Source organism: Drosophila teissieri, chromosome 2R, assembly GCF_016746235.2.
Source record: "Drosophila teissieri strain GT53w chromosome 2R, Prin_Dtei_1.1, whole genome shotgun sequence".
In the NCBI taxonomy this organism is placed as follows: domain Eukaryota; kingdom Metazoa; phylum Arthropoda; class Insecta; order Diptera; family Drosophilidae; genus Drosophila; species Drosophila teissieri.
The window spans coordinates 18,775,228-18,794,979 of record NC_053030.1 but is presented as its reverse complement, the minus strand read 5'-3'; the positions used below and the strand labels follow the sequence as shown (position 1 = coordinate 18,794,979).

At 43.2% G+C, this 19,752-nt stretch overlaps 3 protein-coding genes across 18 annotated transcripts in view; 2 read left to right on the top strand and 1 right to left on the bottom strand.

Moving 5' to 3' along the window:
* Nucleotides 1-19,752, bottom strand: part of LOC122613723 (heterogeneous nuclear ribonucleoprotein L) — a 100,322-nt gene that overhangs the window by 55,889 nt on the left and 24,681 nt on the right. For all 16 annotated transcript variants that reach the window (XM_043788056.1, XM_043788057.1, XM_043788043.1 and 13 more), the window contains exon 3: nucleotides 16,569-16,706. In XM_043788056.1, coding sequence (XP_043643991.1) covers nucleotides 16,569-16,706 — 138 coding nt within the window. The remainder of the gene's footprint in view (nucleotides 1-16,568; nucleotides 16,707-19,752) is intronic.
* Nucleotides 2,460-2,871, top strand: LOC122613727 (SCO-spondin). Its single transcript, XM_043788061.1, has 2 exons — nucleotides 2,460-2,539; nucleotides 2,592-2,871. Exons 1-2 carry the CDS (start codon nucleotides 2,464-2,466, stop codon nucleotides 2,786-2,788), a joined length of 273 nt encoding a protein of 90 aa, XP_043643996.1. The 5' UTR covers nucleotides 2,460-2,463; the 3' UTR covers nucleotides 2,789-2,871.
* On the top strand, nucleotides 9,237-12,276 carry LOC122613722 (tubulin polyglutamylase ttll6). The gene is made up of 5 exons (XM_043788038.1): nucleotides 9,237-10,029; nucleotides 10,093-10,246; nucleotides 10,304-11,197; nucleotides 11,250-12,005; nucleotides 12,065-12,276. Exons 1-5 carry the CDS (start codon nucleotides 9,350-9,352, stop codon nucleotides 12,170-12,172), a joined length of 2,592 nt encoding a protein of 863 aa, XP_043643973.1. The 5' UTR covers nucleotides 9,237-9,349; the 3' UTR covers nucleotides 12,173-12,276.

The window sequence follows — 19,752 nt, the reverse complement described above, 5'->3', positions numbered from 1 at the left end:
TGAATATATTTGAATATTGCATACTCAGTCAAGTTACAAGTATTCATGTTTTCTCCTATAAACTAAACTTTAATCCTTTGAACTGTAGGTTGCCTTAATTAAATACTTGAAAATCTGTTTAATTGCTGCACCCCATAATTACTTTCGCTCTTGGCTTGGGCTATTTGTCTCGCTTCAAGAACAAACTGCACCAACTTTGTCTTCGCCGAAGGATGTTTTTTCTTTTCCTTGAGCTGCTGCTCGTGCATTTCCCGCTGACCAAGTCAAAATATTGCACTGGTCAACTATTGTGAACTGCGGTCGACGGACCACTTCTTCAGAGGTTGAGCTTTATGCTCGGAAGTGAACGGAAGTGGAGGACTGGTAGCTGCGAAGCGGGAACTTCTGACCCTGCACCTCGATGGTTGCACAGAGTAAACCGCGCTTGCTGCTGCGGTTGTCGGCAATTTGTGTTGCATTGTTTGAAATTTTCGGCAGCATTCTGGGAGCAGCTGATAGTTGAGCTTCCTTCGGCTTTGCGGTGAGTTTTTGGGTTCTTTTTCTCTCCCTCTCTCTGTAGAGATGTTAAAACAAATGTTGCTTTAATGCTGCGGTCTGGTCAGTTGACTGATTGTCCAAGTCCGACAATGACGTTGGACCTTCTGCCTTTTAGCCTTCATTTCCGGAGAGCAGCAGCAAACGAATCCCGGCTAATGTGATTGCAGGATGACGTGTTTCCGGCTCGGGGCAAGTCATTTCCAAATTGATTATAACAAAGGCTTTGCTAGCCGGTTGAGATTCAAGCGTAATGAAGACGTACGTATGAGCCAAATTTGCTAGTTCATCCTGGGCCTAATTTCTGCCCACAGGAAAGTAGCTCTGCAATAAACGCTTCCAGGATTAATTGTTTGCATAATCAGGCTTTTGCAAAAGGGCTTTTGGCTGCCATCTTGGCTGATTTACGTTGCGTATACGCAATATTTATGGCACCTTCAATTAATTGTGCGTTAGATTATTTAGATTATTTAAGCATGCTCGGCTCGACGTAAGGGCCCTTGCGACCCCTTTGAATTATTAGTGGGCATTAATTTTTCAGAGACCGGGCTCAGCATTAGCATTAAGTTTTCTCCTCGCTCTGCACGTGGTGTGTGCCCTTTGGGTTTTGTTCAGTTGCTTGAAGGTGAGTTGTGGGTGACACTTTAAGCCCTCAACGTTGATTGACTGCCGTCCCATCAACGGAGTTTTGGGTTATGGCGCACAAAGGGTGTATCGGATCGTGGTATCGTGCTACTATGCTCTATTGCAGATACATACATATACATATATGCTGTACATTTATTCTGATGCAACGATTTATACGCTCTGCTTGGCATTTGGTTTATCAATCAGCAAAACGTTTCCATATATGCACGCCATATGCACAGCTTCCGCGGCACATCATCCATTAATCATGGATGGTGCCCTCCTATGTAGCACCCATGTTCCCATGCCCTTGTACGCTTTGCATATATTGATTTTCTTATGGGATGCTAGCCTCCCGAAACTGTTGTCCCAAATTAGGGATCATTCTTTGGTCCTGCATATGCAGTAGTTGTCCCATCTCGCATCATTTATTTCAATCGCTTGCAACAATGCAACCCCCTTTCCCCATTTTCCATTTAAGCGCCCCACATTCGCATTGTTTTGCCGTGATGCGTTCCACGAGCTGGACATAATTAAAACCGCAAATAGCGCCAGCAATGACCGCTGGTCGCAGCAGCAGCAGCCGAGTGAGCCAACAAACGATGACCAGCATCTATTATCCATTGTCTGGGGGCCATCCATATCAGATGACCACTACCATATTCCTCGCTCCTCCTCCTCCTCCTCCTCCTCCTCCTCCACATATCCACATACGCCATCCTGACCGAAAATCCTCTGCTGACATGTGAGCCATGGTCGTCGTCGTTCGTTCGCACACACAATGCACCTTTCTTCCGCACACACTTATGGCCCATATGCAGCGCATACAATTTCAAAATTGTAATTATGCGCCTGTTTGCTGCTGGCCGGTTAATTACACTGCACAACAAAAAACCGCTTTATGCAAAATCAATATGGCAAACAACGCGCCCCGTTAAACCGTATATTAGTTTTGGATTTCCATTTGATTTTGCCTGCCTCAATTAGTAGAATTAAAATGTTTACCCATAGGCTGCCGCATGTGTGGCTCTTTGAATTTTTCATTTGTTGCGGGTTTGCGGCATTTCTTCATCAGCTTCGGATTTTTGCAGTTTATTTCGTCAGCATAAGAGGCTTGGTGGTGACGTGGGCGAGCTTTAAAGGATCATTCATTTATCGTTGAGGTGAGCAGTGGCTCTTTGCCAGTAAACTGTATCATTTGTTTGGATTGCAGCTAATCAGGTGTAACCGAATTGATTTTCCACACCACAGTTCGCCAGAGTTTCGCCTATATCGCGAGAAATAGTAAATAAAAGCGATATCATGCAGTGCAGAGTGTTTAGTTTGTTTGTCCTGTGCTTATTAAGTTATACTCGAGCTAAGGTACATCCGCCCAACGGTAAGGTTTCATTTTCGCACATATTCTGTTATGAATTCTCTAAACACTCCAGTTTGTACGCACGGCGATGTGATGGTTAAGTGCATACCAGTTTGTCCCAAGATCTGCTCGGACTTTTTGTATAGGCAGAGGTGCATACCCAAGAAGTGCGAGCGAGGTTGCGCCTGTCCCAAGGATTGGTTGCGACTAAAAAATAACCAAGGAAGATGTATAATGCGCCAGCACTGCACACGATATATAATAGAGTGAAAGATTTCGAAAAACTTAATCTAATGGCCGTTTTTGCTCTAGGCATTTAAATTGTGAAAATGGGCGCAGAGCAGAAACTCTGACGACAATAACAATGATTTGCATTCCTATTTTTCATTTTCTTTTAATTTTCTTGGGGCTGCTCAAGAGGCATTTTCCATTTGCCATTTCCTATTGCCTTTCTGCTCGTCTGTTCGCGATTTTTGCGCCGCACTGAACATGACATGACCATGTCAGAATGCCTTATTGTGTTGACTTGCATTTGACAACTTAATGAATTTAGCTCTTTCGCTTGGCACATATAAAATATGTCTATCCAACGACCAGATCGTTCGAGGGCATTATCTTAGCCCCAAATACGTGCTGATATTCGGGTGCAGTCGGCCACATATCACATGAGCATATAACGAAAGCTTTATGGGAAAACTTTTCAAAACGCATATAACCCGCAAAAAATGTCCCTTACGTGCTCCATAAACTGTCTGGCTGCCCTGACCGAAGTCGAACCAAAAATATCTGTATATATACATATTTTAGTGGGATATTTTTCCCTTTTTTTGACAATGTGCGAGTTTACGGGTTGAAGAAAAACTTTTTATTTTCATGTTATGCCAGAACTGAAAGCGGAAGTAGCGGAGAAAATGAGGTAGAACCTCAAGTGTTTGCTTCCGAAGTCCTCACGCTGCTGAAAGGGCCGGAGTTGTATGTAATTTGGTTTTATGCTTTATCGCTTGCTTGATTTTTATTATGATTATTATCGTGGGAATTACGGTGCAACTTTGGAGAGCCCATTCCCAAAAAACTTTTGTGATTGCTGGCTCTTTGTTGAGTTCTCCACAGATTTATTGGGTCAGCAAAGGCATTCTCACTTTTTTTTGTTGCCAGCAGGATGATAGAAATGAGGATAACAAGGAGTGTGTAGATTCTGATGTCTAAACTGACTTTGATGGTTTAATGTGTCTGTGTGGGCTGAATATGAAATTTATTGGCTCTGGATTTGCATTTTGAAAATAGGATATTTATAGTTAAATTTACTACTCACAAACCGAAGATTTAGAAGGGTTATAAACACTTACCTAAAAAGAAACAGACAAGAGTTGATAATTAGTAAATTGAAAGTCAGACAAGAATTGATAATTAGTAAATTGAAAGTCATTCGTGTAACTTATTGTTATATTTTTAAAAGGCTGGTACAAAATAGTCGTTTTAGCCAATAGGAAAATAAACGGATAAATCTGTTTTGCGGAGCGTTAGGCTTAGAACTTCAATGGCCGCAAATCCGGTCAATGGATGTGCTCCTGGCACTGCGGCTAAGACTAAACAAGCCGTTTTCTGCTGTTTGGAAACCCAGCCCACTGTCAGATGCAGAGCATTAAGCTCTTAAAACCATTTTTTGCTTGTTGCAATTGCTATGCAATGTTGGAAAAATCATCAACCACAAAGGACTCAAAACCGAAAGCAAAACAAAACATCGAGGGAACGGTAAAACCGATGTTAAGCAAAGCGAGAGATGGGGCATTTTCCACCTTTCTGCCCAGCCTTCCTTCCTCTTTGCCCATGTTATGTATATGTATGTACATCTATGTCTGTATGTATATGTCTGTATGCAAAGAGCCTGGCCAACAATGGCGGCAAGTTAAAGCCAAATCGTGGGCCAAGGCGAGAGGTGAAGGAGGTGGGGGAGGGGGAGGTTAGGGGTTTAGGGGGCAGCACAAAAGGCCACTAAAGAGACGTACGATGTAGGATGCCTCTGTGTGTTTGGGTAGATATATTTAACAGCAGAGTCAAGCGATGGCGATGGCTATGGCGATGTGCACAGCACAAAATCCAAATTTAATGACCAAGTAAAATAGACAGCATACGAGAGCACCAGGATACGACAAGCAGGATCCACACATGTCTATGCCCGTATACATGTGTGTGCGTATACGGGTGTGTGCGAGTGTGTGTGCTTGCTGGCAGGACGAGGGGCGTGGCACTAATGTTAGTTGAATGTTTGCCGAGCCTTTGTTATCGACATGCGTCTTTTTGCAATTGGATATGCCTTTTATGCCTCTGGGCTGTGTTAATGTTGACAGTGCTCGTCGGGGAGCCAAGGACATGACAGGAGTTGGAAAACACACACACCCAACCCTCTCGAACATCACACTATTTAGTCCCTGCGAGTATCCAAGCCAAGTCAGGGCAGGCCAGCAGCAGAAGGACCCTTTCGACCGTGGCTTCGGGCCAAAAGGCATCAGACTCGACATTGCCCCATCGACATCATCATCCACACAACTTTTGATGCCTGTCCCGCTCGCTAGTTCATCTCCATTTCTCATCTGCCTGCCACTAGTCCACCACCCCCCTGCTTTTCTTGCTTTTCCTGCTTTTCCTGCCCGTACATTATGGCAAATTATGACATTGACAAGTGGCCAGGAGGTGTCACATTTCTTGGTCGCCATTTTCCTTTTTGCTGCAATTTGTTGCTGGCATGTCATACATCAGCCACACATCCTCACACTGCAGCGAAACAGGCCGTTGCAGTTTTCCTTTTTATATTTTATTTATTTTTAAATCTACCAGCATTAAAGGACTACAGCTTTCTCACAACACTTTTCTATATATATACATAGAAAGTATTTCCTTTTTGTTTTGTATGCCAAAAACCAATTTGTGTGCTTAAATTTGGCATTTTCCAGTGAGCAGGCAGCAGAAGCCTCCAAGAAATATTGGATGCGGCGGAAAATGCCTTTTTCTGCCCACAGATTGCACAGTTTTCGCTCCTTTGGCCAAGTGGCGTAAGTGCACTGGGCTTAGGAGGAGAAACAGAAACAGAAAAACAGAAACTGTTGCATACTTTGCAGCGTCTTCCACTTGGGCATGTCCTTGGTGTTTGTGCCGTTAAATTTTATTTTCATTACAAATGCGTTTGTTGTTTATGCACTTCATGCAGCAACTGTAACTGAACTAAAAAGCAAGGCAGCCAAACAAAAAGTCTTACCACTTCTCGACTATTTTCACAGTTGTTCTTATTGCTGCTACTAGGATTGCGTTTTTCGTTTTTCGTTTTTTGTTTGTATTTAGTTTGTTGTTTCACTGGCCGCGTTCCTTTTTTTTGTTTTTTCTTGTTGATTTCGTTTTGTTTTGCATTACAAATAAGTTTTTTTCGCAGTACGTGCGAGCATTTTAACATTTCAACATTTTCATTGCGTCTTGCTGGGTGAAGTGCTCAAATTTATGCGCATACATTGTTGCGAGCATTCATTCATGCGTTTCCAGCACTCAGTTCCATAGTTCCACATTCGTACTATTCCAAAAACCCGGGCAAACGCCCCCAATGCAGTTGATTTCACGATTCATGCATAATTACGGGGATTCGGAGCTCACAAAAATAAAGCATAGTATGCATAGACATTCTGTATGACCTGAATATATAAATCAAACGTGGAATTCGGAATTCGCAATGACAACGGCATATTTGTATCACTCATCTCTGCGATGTTAATCACGTTTGCTGCATCTAATCCTGGGGAATCCCAAAAGCGCACAGCCTAAAGTGATAAATGTGATTTGGCGCACTTTGACTCTTCAATTTAAATTACTAAATCATAGCTTAGTTGCTTAGTGCTCCGAATTTTTTGATACTATTAAAACGGATTTAGTTCTAGCAATAAACGTTTTCATTTTCACATCTAAAACTTTGGCAGTGCGAAAGCTTTTAACACAAAATTCTAGTCCCTGCAAAAGTTTAGGCATTAAAATCCCCAAAAATGTTAATGCCACAAAGTGTAAATTGAATTCAAGTGTGCGAGAAAGATATTTGAGTCCTGGGGTCGCTTCTCTTCTAGCCATTGAGTTTATGTGGCAAGTTGTGGCATTTCTTTCCTGGGGTCAATTAAAGCAATTAAAATTCGCAGTTTGGCAATAGCAAAAGTTGCTAAGCTGCAAAATATGCTCGAGTTTTAGAGCTCTCGCAACTTTTTCCTCAGCTGCGCGAACAATGAAAAGTGCCAAGGAGAATTAAGGCGTTACTAACATTATTTAGGAAGACAATTCTAAACCATGAGGAGATTATGATTTTGTCATTATTCTAGTCTCAAGGACTCAAGACGTAGATGCAAATGCGAAAATAAAATATAGCCGCTGAACTCGAAATTAATAGTGCGCAACTCATTGTTGCAGTGGAGATGACGAGATGAGCCAGCCAACCAACCAGGCAGTAATTAAAAGATTAATTTTTAATGCGCGCTTAGGCGATGTGCAACTGTGTGTGTGTGTGTGTGGCTCCATAAAAATAAAGGGATTTGTTAAAAGTAGTACGCATACGTATGTATGTGTATGTGTAGCCGCCCCCATATAAACATTCTCACACATTGTAATTTATACGCGGGCTTTCGGGTTTCATCATCATCTGCCTGGCGAGTTTATGAACCATTTTTAGTGCGCCCAACTCCGCACTTTTCCCCTGGCTTGCTTTCCTTATTTTCCTTTTGTTTAATTTTTTATTATCATGCTCTCGGGCTGCTGTTTTTATGCCATTTTCTTTTTTTTTTACCCCCCCTTATTTTTTGTTGTAATTCTTGCCGCGCTTGCAGCTGCAAATGAAGTGCGTGTATGAGAACACCTTTAAATTTTTAATATAGTTTGTCGTCCCCTGATTTTACACTCATTTCGCGTGGCTTTTCGCGCACGTTCTTCCTGCAGCTGATTAAAAAAACAGCGAGAGGACAACGAGAGAAAGGATGCCAATTAATAATTGAACAGAGGCGAAAAATAAATAAAATTTGGTATTATTATGAGCTCTGTCAAATATAAAAGTGTGAAATATTCAATCAGACGCAATAATTTATTGCATTTCGTATATGAAATGTGAAAAAAACACACAGTTGAGATTTATTGATGTGTAATAACTCACTGTAAATACCTTTGCAGGCAGTTAAACCGGAAAAGTCAAATAGAATAGGTGCATTTATGTTTTTTATAAACAGAAAGTTACATTATTTTTCAACGAACTCTTGCGTTTACCGCTTTTCCGTGATGGAAAACCACATTAATCGCCATTTTCCGTTCATTTCTCTCGCGCTTATCAACGCTCCTGTTCTGTCAACAAAAAAGTGCACCCCTCGTTATCATTCCGCGCCCATTGTTGGTGGTTCGTGCACTATCATTAATATTTGAAATGCAGAAAAGTTTCAAACACGCTTTTCCCGCTTGTTTTTTGTTGACAATCTCGAGCGACAAAGCGGGCGCATAATTAGCAGTGCAACAAAAACAAATAACAAATAAAGCACCAGCCAAACAACTTGGACAGCCAATTAGAGGAAAGCTGGCGGATAGATAGCAGCCGCCGGCCCAAAAGCGTTGCTCAACCAAATAAACTTGACAAATTACACGGGTCGTTGCCGAAATACCGAAATACCAAAATGCCGAAACCCAAAGCAACACATGTGCAAAATGAGGCACGGGCTTCGGCAATTGTTTGTGCCACTTAATTCGAAAACAAAAGGGAAAAAACCAAACAAAAGCACACCGATTAAACTTCGGGACTGAGCAATTGTTAACTGAAACTTATAATGGTTTTTTCACTCAATGGGATTTAAGCAAACACTTAACGAAGGCATTTATTCAGACTGCAGATTCAGTTTAGAATACAAGTAAACATTTTGATCCTCTTATAGAAATGTGATTTTTAGCTCTTACGGTTTCAGCTTCTAGGGTTATTAACTGATAAAATCTTACATCTGTTCCTAGCCTAAGAAACTATTTACTTTTTATTTACATAATATGTACTCTTTAAATCTGATTTTCTGTTATACTAAAAATGTATTAAAATATTCAAGAATTATTTGAAATTTTTCACTGTGCTGTAACACGAGAGATGGCAGTGCGTAGGTTGAGGTTACCACTGCGCAGGTGACCCATCCACATAATCACACCACGCCCCCTTGCTTTCCTGCCCCCAAAGTTAACCGAGCGGATGACGAGCTGACATTTACATCTGTGGCTATGTAACTGCTATTGCTGATGGGCCTCCATCTTTTTTCCCATGTACCCGTACTTTTCCTCGTGACATTGACTGCCTGAACTAATAACCACATGGGGCTAAAGCTAAAGCCTGATAAAACTGCGGTTAATGAGCCCCACCCCACGCACCTCACATGGAAATTAATACGCAAAAGTGGAGGAAAATGGGTGATGGAAGGTGGAAGGTGGGGACAGCCAGGTGTGCGCACTGATTCGATTCGGTTGTCGCAAGGTGTTTTGGCCAACCACATGGCGCAAGTTTCACTCGCGGCACTGACTTTGGTAATTGAGTGGCTCACATCTCAAGTGTCAACCGCCGAGCACTTGACCTTGCCTTGTGGTGCTGGGCTGCTGGGCGTTCTAAGGTTGCAAGATGAGATGGGCATTTGAAAAAAATAGTTTGCAAATGATTTTCTCCACCCTAGTTCAACACGTCGTACGAATATTTTAGTGTCAAAATTCAATGTACCCAATCACATCCGGATTTTTTGATGACAAATTGAAGCGCAAAGCACTGCGAAAAGTCCGAAAGACCACCATCACCACCATCACCAGATGCCTTCTAAGAAATCGCCCAGGCCCGCTAACAACGAGCTTAATCCGTATACGCGATTCTTTAATGCCCAGAAATCGCTGCCCCCCGACAAAGATGGCCAAAAGCAAGGAGTCTGCAATCGGGAAAGTGTTTATGTCCTATCGAATAAGGCACGTGGCAAACGGCGATCGGGCCGGGAAAATAACCAGCCGACATGGCGGAGACGCGGTGGTGGCGGCGGCAACGAGGACACCATCATGGTTGTTACGCAGGATAATACGCAACAGCCGAAGGATAAGCCATTGCTGACCGCCTCCCAATTGGACTCCATTTGCTACGACATCATTAAGGAGCCACCGATGCAGTTTCACGTGAATGGCACCGACATTGCGCCCAGCATTCGTGGCCTCCGCCTGAGTGTCTGCGTGGAGCACACCCGATTCCAGCTGGTGGCCAAGGTGACCAGGAACATGGGCTTTCAGCACGTGCCCGAGCATAGGCTGTGGAACATCCAATGGTCGGACTCGACGCCCCATCATGATCTGCTGCGTAACATGAAGCGCTTTCAGCAGATTAACCACTTTCCAGGCATGGTGGAGATATGTCGCAAGGATCTGCTGTCCAGGAATCTCAATCGCATGCTCAAAATGTTTCCCGGCGACTATCGCATATTCCCCAAAACCTGGCTTATGCCAACCGAGTGAGTTTCATTTCTTATTTATTCAGCTAACAATATAATATATTAACCCCTCTTTTCTGCCAGTGCCTACGATGTAGCCATTTATGCGAGCAAACACAAGCGCACTTTTATCCTAAAGCCATACTCGGCGGGTCAAGGACGTGGCATTTGGATAACCACCGATCTTCGCACTGTCGGCAAGCGGGAAAAGCTCATCTGCCAAACGTACATCGAGCGGGTAAGTCTGGAGCATGGACTCAACGATCTAAATGATTACCAATTATCCCCATTTCAGCCACTACTAATAGATGGCTACAAGTTTGACCTGAGAGTCTATACACTTGTCACCTCCGTGGATCCACTGCGTATTTTTGTGTACAACGAGGGCCTGGCCCGCTTTGCCACCCAGAAGTATGTGCCACCGACGATAGGAAATAGCCACAATGTGTTCATGCACCTGACCAACTACTGCCTGAATCGCCGCAACTCGCAGTACATGGTGGGCAATGGACCGGAAGCGGGCTCCAAACGCAAGCTGAGTGCCTTCAATAAGTGGCTATTGGATCACAACTACGATGTGTCCGAGTTCTGGGCTAGTGTGGATGATGCCATCATAAAGACGCTGATTAGTGCTTGGCCAACGCTTAAGCATAACTACAATGTGTGCTTTCCCAAGCACGACAAGATACAGGCCAGCTTTCAGTTGCTCGGCTTCGATATCCTGGTGGACTGGAAGCTAAAGCCATACATTCTGGAGGTCAATCACACGCCCAGTTTGAGTGCCGATGAGTCGGTGGACATGGAAGTGAAGCGGCCATTGATTCGAGATACTCTCAATATGCTCAGCACCGCATTGGTGGATAAAGAACAGATTATCCGTGACGATCGAACGGAACACAGGGCTAGACTACTAAGGAATATCTACAATAAGAAGGCTGCTGCCCAAATGCCGGGTTACTCGTCACCCATACGCGAAGCTGGTGGCCACGAGGTGCGCCAAGCCTGCTCCATTGGAGCGTTGACCCAACAGATCGCCTGGGAGGAGAGCCATCTGGGCAACTATCGGCGTATAATGCCGCCACGGGATTCAGCAAAGGTCAACTACTATTGCAAGTTCTACGAGCAGAACAAGCAGCCCATGTTCGCAGATACACGTGCAAGTAGGAGACGTGAGGAGCTGAATCACCAGGTTTACTGCACTTTCATAACTATATCTTTAGATACCAAGGTTTATCCTTTAGGCAATGCAAAAGCATCAGCGGGAGCGCCAGCAGGATCTGATGCAGCAGCAGCAGGCACAGAATCGCATAGGCAAGCAGGTGCGTTGGCCAGGTGATCAGGTGCAAGCTGCCCAGGTGAGTCCTGTGATCCTGCAGTCGCGACGCCGCCGCGAGGAGGCCGAGGCCCATGCGAAAAAGCACCGTGCTCTGATAGCCCGCGAAATCCAGCGCCAAAAGGAGCAGCTGCTGGCGCCCACCTGCGCCAAGGAGCGCTTGGGCATTTGGCAGAGTGTCCGCCGGGAAAAACGCCGCCAGTGTTCGCCCAAACGCAGCAGCAGCATCACCAAAGCCCATCGCCGCAAACAGCAACGGAATCTCAGCCAGCGGGCTCGCCAACAGCGAATGCTCGAACTGGAAGCCCAGCGGGATGCGAAATTTCTGGAGGAGCACGCCAAAAAACAACGCCTCGAAGGTGGCAGAATTACGGGTCAAAGTGCAATCCCAGGCTCTGTAGGCAAGATCACCGAGAAAAGCAGGAGCAGTTTGACAAAGCAGCCGAGAACAAGGGGAAAACACGTGCTGCAAAAGAAAATACACCGGGAAAGCAGCAACCACAGCCAGATGACAAAGTGCAAGGTGGAGCTAACACCTGCCACAAAAGCTGAAGCAAGTGCAAACTGGACTGCGGGCAGCATCAGCGAAGTGGAAACTAGCCAACTTCTCGACTGGCGAAAGGAAAGAGGCAATCGGTTAAAGGAAACAGGGCTCAGGGAATTGGTAAGTAAGGCAAAGTAAAAGTAAACAGTTGGTAGTAATGTGTAAACCATCACCCAAAGATCTTCTCGAAAATGTACGAAAACGGGCATCTGACCAAGAACGATATCAAGTGCTTTCCGGATCTACTCTATCAAATACTTAATAACGAGGAAGCGAGTTCAAGATAGATCTGAATTTTTGGGCATTTTGTATGTGTTTTCGCTGAGTGAATTGTCTTTGCAAGCATTGTTTTATACCGCCACTTTGTAGGTGTTGAAATTAAAATTGAAATCTCACACAAATAACCAGACTTTTTTTTCGGTTCTCTGGCAAGGGGGAAGCAATCAAAGTTCAAAAGGCCTCACACATCGTAATCTATTGTTTTGCATATTTCCATAAAGACAACTTTATGCGAGATTTTGTGTCGCGAGCCGCGGCGAACATAAAAGAAGTACATGAAAAAATGGCAGTGGGTGCTGAATATGGAAATGGTTGGGTAGTACGGCGAAGCACCTCATCGATTTGTCAAACTTGTGTGGCAAAGCAGAAAGGAAATACCGCAGAGAGCGCTATCTGTCTTCCTTTCTACACTGAGAAGAAATTTGTGGCAAAACAAAAAGATTTTAATGGATTTTAAAGCAGTAACCACACCAATTTCTCATGAATGTCCTGAGTAACTTGGGTATTCCCAGGTATTTTCGTATGCAGGTTGCATAGGAATGCTGTAGGTTTTTTCCCCAGTGCACTTTCTACTCTCTTTCACTGTACTTCCATTTGGCAAGCATCTTTGCCATCTTTGATGGGCGCATGCATAAACAAAATGCAATACAATACGCGGCATGGGAGCCGTATAACGTGCATTATTGAAAACCTCAGTTGCCACAAGGCTCCCCTTCCCCCTTCCGTTTTCCACTCGCCCCGACTTTTCCACGACTTTTCCCCTTTTTCATCCTTATCCATCTCGCCGTGCCCTCCGCCTGGTGAGCCTCGTAAGGACGCGCAGGGCTTGGCTTTCCAGGGCTCGGATTGGCTCTGGTCTGGTTAGGTTGGGTTGAGTTGGGCTTGGTTGGGTTGAGTTGGGCTCGGTTGAGTTGGGTTGGGCTGCGTTGGGTTTGGTTGGGTTTGGTTTAGGTCTATGGCTTTGGCTTTAAGTTGGGCTACAGCTTCGGCTTTTGCCGTCACCGCATGTCCTTCGGTGCAATGGAACACCCGTTCCGCCCACCTAACTCGTTGGCTTCTGCCAGGCTACGCATTATGGTCTGCTGGATGCTGGTGCTCCGCCAGCTCCTCCTGCTCCTCCTTGCTCCTCCTTGCTCCTCCCTGCTCCTCCCTGCTCCTCCCTGCTCCTCCGTGCTCCTCCGTGCTCCTCCCTGCTCCTCCCTGCTCCTCCCTGCTCCTCCCTGCTCCTCCCTGCTCCTCCTGCATGTGTCACATATTGCAAAAGCTGCAGCTGCCGTTACACATTCCTGGGCTTTAGCTTATGGCTGACTGCTGCTGCATTTTGCCTTATTTTTTCCCTGATTTTTTGTTATTTCCATTTTTTTTTGCTTGCCAACAAAGTCGAACAGCGTTCTGATAAGCCGCTTCAAAAGAGGGTTTTACATATGCCTGCTGCTCCTGCACTCCTGCACTCCTGGGGTAAGGTTGCATTTGCATTGTGGCTGCAACGCCTTCTGGCCTCCATGCTAATACATTATTGAACATTGTTGGCCCTGCGATGGTGTCAGCTAATACCCGTCGTCGTTGCAATTTTTATTGCAGTTTTTCAGTTTTTTCCGTTCTGTTCTGTTTTTTTTCTCTCTCTTCCAGCAACTCTTCAACTTTAACATCTAGCAGTCTTTTGTTGGCGAGTGTTTGGTGCTGCACAACTTTATCATTCATCTATCATCTGGTTTTTGCCCCGACTCTGCAAATTTTGTTGGCCACTTTGCCTGCACACACAAATATGGTAGGAGTGTGTGTGCAGAAGCAAATTTCCTTTGATGCTTTTAGTGTCTTCTTATTAAAAAGTTTTTAATCTTATCCCGAAAGCTTTTTGTTCCATGCGAGTAAGCGGCATACCCTTACCGAACTTCTCTCCTTCACTGCGGAAACGAGAAAAGCCGGGCGGCATAGCTCTGGAAAACTTTTGACTCGTAGCTCACTTTACTTTTCGTTTCGTTGCGGCATGTGTGGAAATGGAGAAGGGGGCGCTCGGAAAATATGGGAGTGGCACTGGGAGTGGGAGTCTGCATTGTTGACAGAAGTTCCGGATGCTATTAGAGGTCGTTTAGTTTGCGATTAGTTAAGCCAAAGCTAGTTGGAGCGTGTGATGGAGCGTTGCTCGCCGACGAACGTGCCCAGTCCAAGTTTTCCCGAAAAGTTGCCGGAAACAGTTTTCTTTTTCGCCATGCTTCTTTCGAGTGTTACGGTGGGCGGGTGGAAATTGCATGCGGCGGAGGGGCACACATATAAATGCATTTTTAAATTGCCTAGAAAAGTGCTTTATGATCTACAGTGCATGTTTCTTTCGATTATCATCTTTAACATCAATACCAACTATGCCGCAATACCAATTTATCGCGTGATCTCAGCGCCTGAAAGCCATTCTGTTTGCTGAAATGCTTAAATCATACTTCTTATGACACAGGAGATGCTTTTAAGCCGATTTGCAGCTTCATTAATACGGGAATGCGGCTCAATGAGCGACTGCATGTAAAAGATACTATACAAACAGGCAGAAGCTTTTAATTTGTGTCCCATAACGCGGCAGAAAGACGGCGAATTGTAAAGAGAATTGCTTAATTCCTGAACCAACACGCTGCGCTCAATGGCGATGACTTAAGTCAACGGAAAGATTTATTTCCGTTGGAGAAAAATGCAGCGCAGTGCTGAATACGAATACGAATGTGAATGTGAATATAAATCCAGTCAGTCGGACCTTACGACAATGGGAGCTGCGAAAAGTCATTCAGTCGGACGCACAGACGGTAGGATGGTCGGAAAATCCTGCTGCACCAGGCAACAGAGGCAGCCATTTTGTCGGATGCGAATTAACATGTCTGGGCTTTCTGGCTTTATCCACACGCACACACACATTTAACATCATGCAACTCGGCTGGCCCAAAATAATTTTCAGTTTTGCAGTTTTTATGCTGCATGTTTTCCACTTCACAGGATTTTATGTTCCACTACACTCGCACTTGGCTCAAGTGTTGGAAAATACAATTGCCTCGGCACACACTCACACACGCACACATACACTCGCACACGGCTTTCCCACTTTGCAGGACGAAAGGAGCCGTGGAGAAAAGGAGTGGAGCATTTCCGCATTTTTATTTTCTTTGGCTTTTGTTGTACTGCTGCGCCGCCGAATGTTGTTGCCGTTGCTAAAAAGACAATAAACTGTGCCAGTGTGCGTGTCTAAATATTGTTTGGATGTATGTAGTTGTGTAGTAGTGGCTACCCTATATAGCCAGGATATAGGACACCGCTGGGGCTGTAAAACGGGTCTAAGCGAAAACCCTCTTGATCCACATTCAAATGCAGTGACTTTGCTTTAGGCAACTCATTTTCACTTACTAAAAGGGGATTTCGAATGAAAATAACTCGGTAATGTCGTGCAAATATATCACAAATGATATGTCTTTGATAAGCAGCCATTTTGGGAATATTTGTTTTATCCAAAAATCATGTAGAAAACTACATGAGTTGCTATGGCTGGCTAGAAACTACTTTCGGAAGAGATTTTTCATGCTTGAATTCCAAGCGCTGCCAGAGTAAAGAAATCTCGAGTCCTAGTTTCTGTGTCTTGTCCATGCGTTTGCTTTGTGGATGTGAGCATGTTTCGCACACTTAAGTACTTTATGATTTTTTTAAGCTTTTTGTCCGGCCATTGTGTTGTTGTTTTTCTCTCCTCTTATAATTGTTGCCTTTGCTTTTGCTGTTGCTGTTGACGTTGCAGGTTGTTGTGTTCGTCTAACAATGCACTTGGTCTAAAGACTCATCCAAATCCCGACCCATCTGCGCTCACCGCCACTTGTTGTTGCCCCGTTTAAGGACACTCACACTTTCTGGCCATTTTGTAGCTAAAATGTATCAAATGTGATGATAAGATGGCACAGACCGACCAGACATGCCACAAAGCCAGATGCAATCAACACTCGTGTGGAGCCTAGGCTACTACGGCTACAATAACATTCAGGGCCAGAGGCGACAGTGTGGCAAAAAAGTGCTTTTCTATCCCCACCACACACCACACACACACACTACACACACACACACACACACCACACACACATGCCTGCGAACTCCACTCGAGTGTGTGACAAGTTTTCCAACTGCTACACAACAAATTGCAATGGATTTCATTTTATTTGCAGCGATTTCTTGCCAAAAAAAAAAATAAATAAAAAAAGAATAAATAAAAATAAATGAAATATATATATATATGTGAAGTAGACGAGATCTGCACTCGCCATACTAAGTAGCCTGAGGATATGTTAGGATAATATCGTCGTATAATATAATGTATGTTTTGGGAGTAGAGAGGCTGCAGAGAGAGAAAGAGTAAAATACAGATATATATTTGCTGTGTGTACTTACAACTGTGATGGGATAGAAGGGATTTATGATGGTGAAGAGTAGAATGTGATTTGGCCGTGTAGTCTCTGGACGCTTTCTCCGTAGGTCGTCATTTGACTTGTTCATAAGTGCTTGCTGCTGGTTCTGTTGTTGTGTGGACTGTAAAAATATGTACACAAACACACATATACGGATAAGTATCGGGCTTTTTGTGGTGACGAAGAGTATAACAAGAGATTTATCAATATATATAGTAAATAAGCCTGCCCTTTTTGTGGTCTGAACTGGTGTTTTAGTATTCTTACAGTTTATGATCAAATTCAAATTTTCCAAGAGATTGCTTCGTACTCAGCTTACATTGACTAAGAAATATCCTAAATATCAAATATTTTCTTGATCTACATATAAGGTAGTTCAGCAATGGACTTTGTTTAATAATACGAAAACCGACAAGGTGCTGACAATATATAGCACATATAATAGGCACAATTAAAGCACACCTTGAATGAAATTAGGAGAATTAACTCTTTATTTCATGTATTAAGTGAAACCAGTTATTTTGTTCATCGTTATATATGAAATTACCTTTAGTTAATTACATTTATTTAAATGTTTTAAAGCCGTTTATCTCCATCACTTTCGACCGATCGCTTTTACGTAAAACCAAAAACGAATTGATTTTCTGCACTAATGGCATTATTTAAGCCAATGCAAAAACACATTTTCGTTTAGCTGAGTGCAAGCACTGAAGTCAACGCAAAGTTTGCTTTTCCACGTTAATTGATGCTGTCATGGCGATATGTTGAATGCGCAGTGTTTCAAATTGAGGAAAAGGCAACAGCAGCAGCAGCAGGATTTGCTAACATAATATCCGTTTTGTTTTCGGTTTTAGCTGATTTGCTTCTAAATGAATTACGGAATTTAGGTGAACCATGTTCATGTCACGTTCGACTGTCAATCAGCCACGGCGACAAGTGCCGTGAATTTAAATATTTCGAATATTTACCACCCCAAAAGCGGACGGACAGGTGTTGTGGGCCACTTGGTCTTGACACCAAAAAATGCCGTTGATGCCCGCACTAATTAACTCGGTACTTATTTACTCGGTGGTAGAACTTGGTTAATTTCAAATCATTACATGGCTTTTCCATCTACAATCTTGGCAGCAACACCTCGACGTTATCCCAACTTTTGCAACATTTTCTCATTTTCTTGCCCTGCCTTCCTCCTGCCTCCTTAGCCCAGAAAAGTTGAACATGCCAGTGTGTCGTTGTCGGCCAGCCAGCAGGTACTAATTACTATTAAAGTTAATTAACTTTTACCGTAGTTCCGATTCAGTGTCTGCAATTATTTCATTTGCTGCCTGGCTTGGCGCACTTTAAACGTTTCGCCAATGCATTTTGCGGGAAATTAAAGGAGTGGATTCTCGCACTTAACCCTATTTTTTTTTATTTGTATTTTTATTTTTATTTATACTACGGTGCCGCCTGTTGCTACCTGAGGCTTTTGTTTCCATTGCCTGACTTTTGCAATTAGGTTAATGGCTCGCCTTTGTGACGTATTTTTAGATGCTTATGCAAGTTGTGTACGCGCATACGTATTATAAACAGATATATGTAGACATGAAGTCAAATGTTGAACTCAAAGATAACTGCTGACCCGAGGTTTGTATTTGCAATTGTCTAGAATAACGAATTCATGCGTTTACAAAAGAAAAACACTGGAAATATTTCGGATTTCCATATGCCATTTAAATAAATACATAAATTCATGGAAATATTAATGATTTCCCGCATCATCAATTGATCATAATCCGAAGTATGTAATCCAATACCAAGTACCAACAGACAGCTTCCTGCCACAACGTCCTTGCCTCGGCTAAGGGTTAATTCAAATTTCAACAACTTTGACGCATACAAAGCGATTTGTGTGAAAATCCGAGGAAAAGTAAAGAAAACAAAGAGCTAAGCGGCATGCCAGCGCAGGAGGGAACATTTGTTTTCTGTCAAATTTTCCTTTAATAATAATACACCATCAACATTTTTCTTTTCGTTTCTTTTCTTATTTTTACTCCTCTCCACAGCTCTCCCAATTTTCCTTGAATTTTTTTTTAAGTATCCATCCCCACCAGACTGGGAACAATCTCACAGAATTTGAAACTGTTGATTAAATTTCATAAAAACAACAGAAACCGATACTAAAATGATTGATGGACGGATGGCTGGATAGCTAGCAAGATAGATAGATAGATGGACAGAAAGATAGATAGATAGATAGATAGATGGATAGATAGATAGATAGATAGATGGACAGATAGACAGATAGATAGATAGATAGATAGATAGATAGATAGATAGATAGATAGATAGATAGATAGATAGATAGATAGATAGATAGATAGATAAATAGATAGATAGATAGATAGACAGATAGATAGATATACAGATAGATAGATAGATAGATAGATAGATGGTCTGTTTATTGGCAAATTGGTTTTAATTGCATAAAGCCTACTTCAGAGCAACTGCACAATTTGCATGGGCCTCTTGGCAGAGGCATTATCCTGGGGTCTTATTTTTTGTGTTCTGTTTTAAATTCGGTTTATTTTTGGTTAAAAACATTTGAAACATTTTTAGCACAGCAGCGGACGAATTGAAAATAGCCGGCAGGCGAGGCAGTGTCGTGGCTGCATACCGCAACGCATTTCAGCTCGAACCGCAACGAAATGAAGATGAATTACCCACAAAATTTCACTGCGTCGGCCGGTCCATGCAAATTGCGAATTGCAAATCACAAATAAATTTTGCTTCGAGAAATTTGCACTCAGTCGATCAAGCGGTCGCTGTCGCTATAAAGTGCAGCCTCACCCATCCAACCCAGCCAACAGCCAACAGATATCCAAGCAGATACATAGATACAGATACAAGTGCACAATATAAATGCGTTTGCCAAGAAATCCACAAAAAAAGAAAACCCAAAATGACAAGAAAAAAAAGAGAAAAAAAAACAGCTAAAATCAGAGAGGGAGAAGGAAAACGATGTGTCGCCGTCATGAAGATGAAGATGAAGAAATTGCCGCTGGGTTGAGTCGCAATCGCAATGAACTGCAGAATCTCAGATAAAGAATCGAGGTAGTAAAAATAGAAAGAAATATAGCCCGATTCAGGCAGACACACCATCAAAAGGAGAATGACAATCCGGCAGA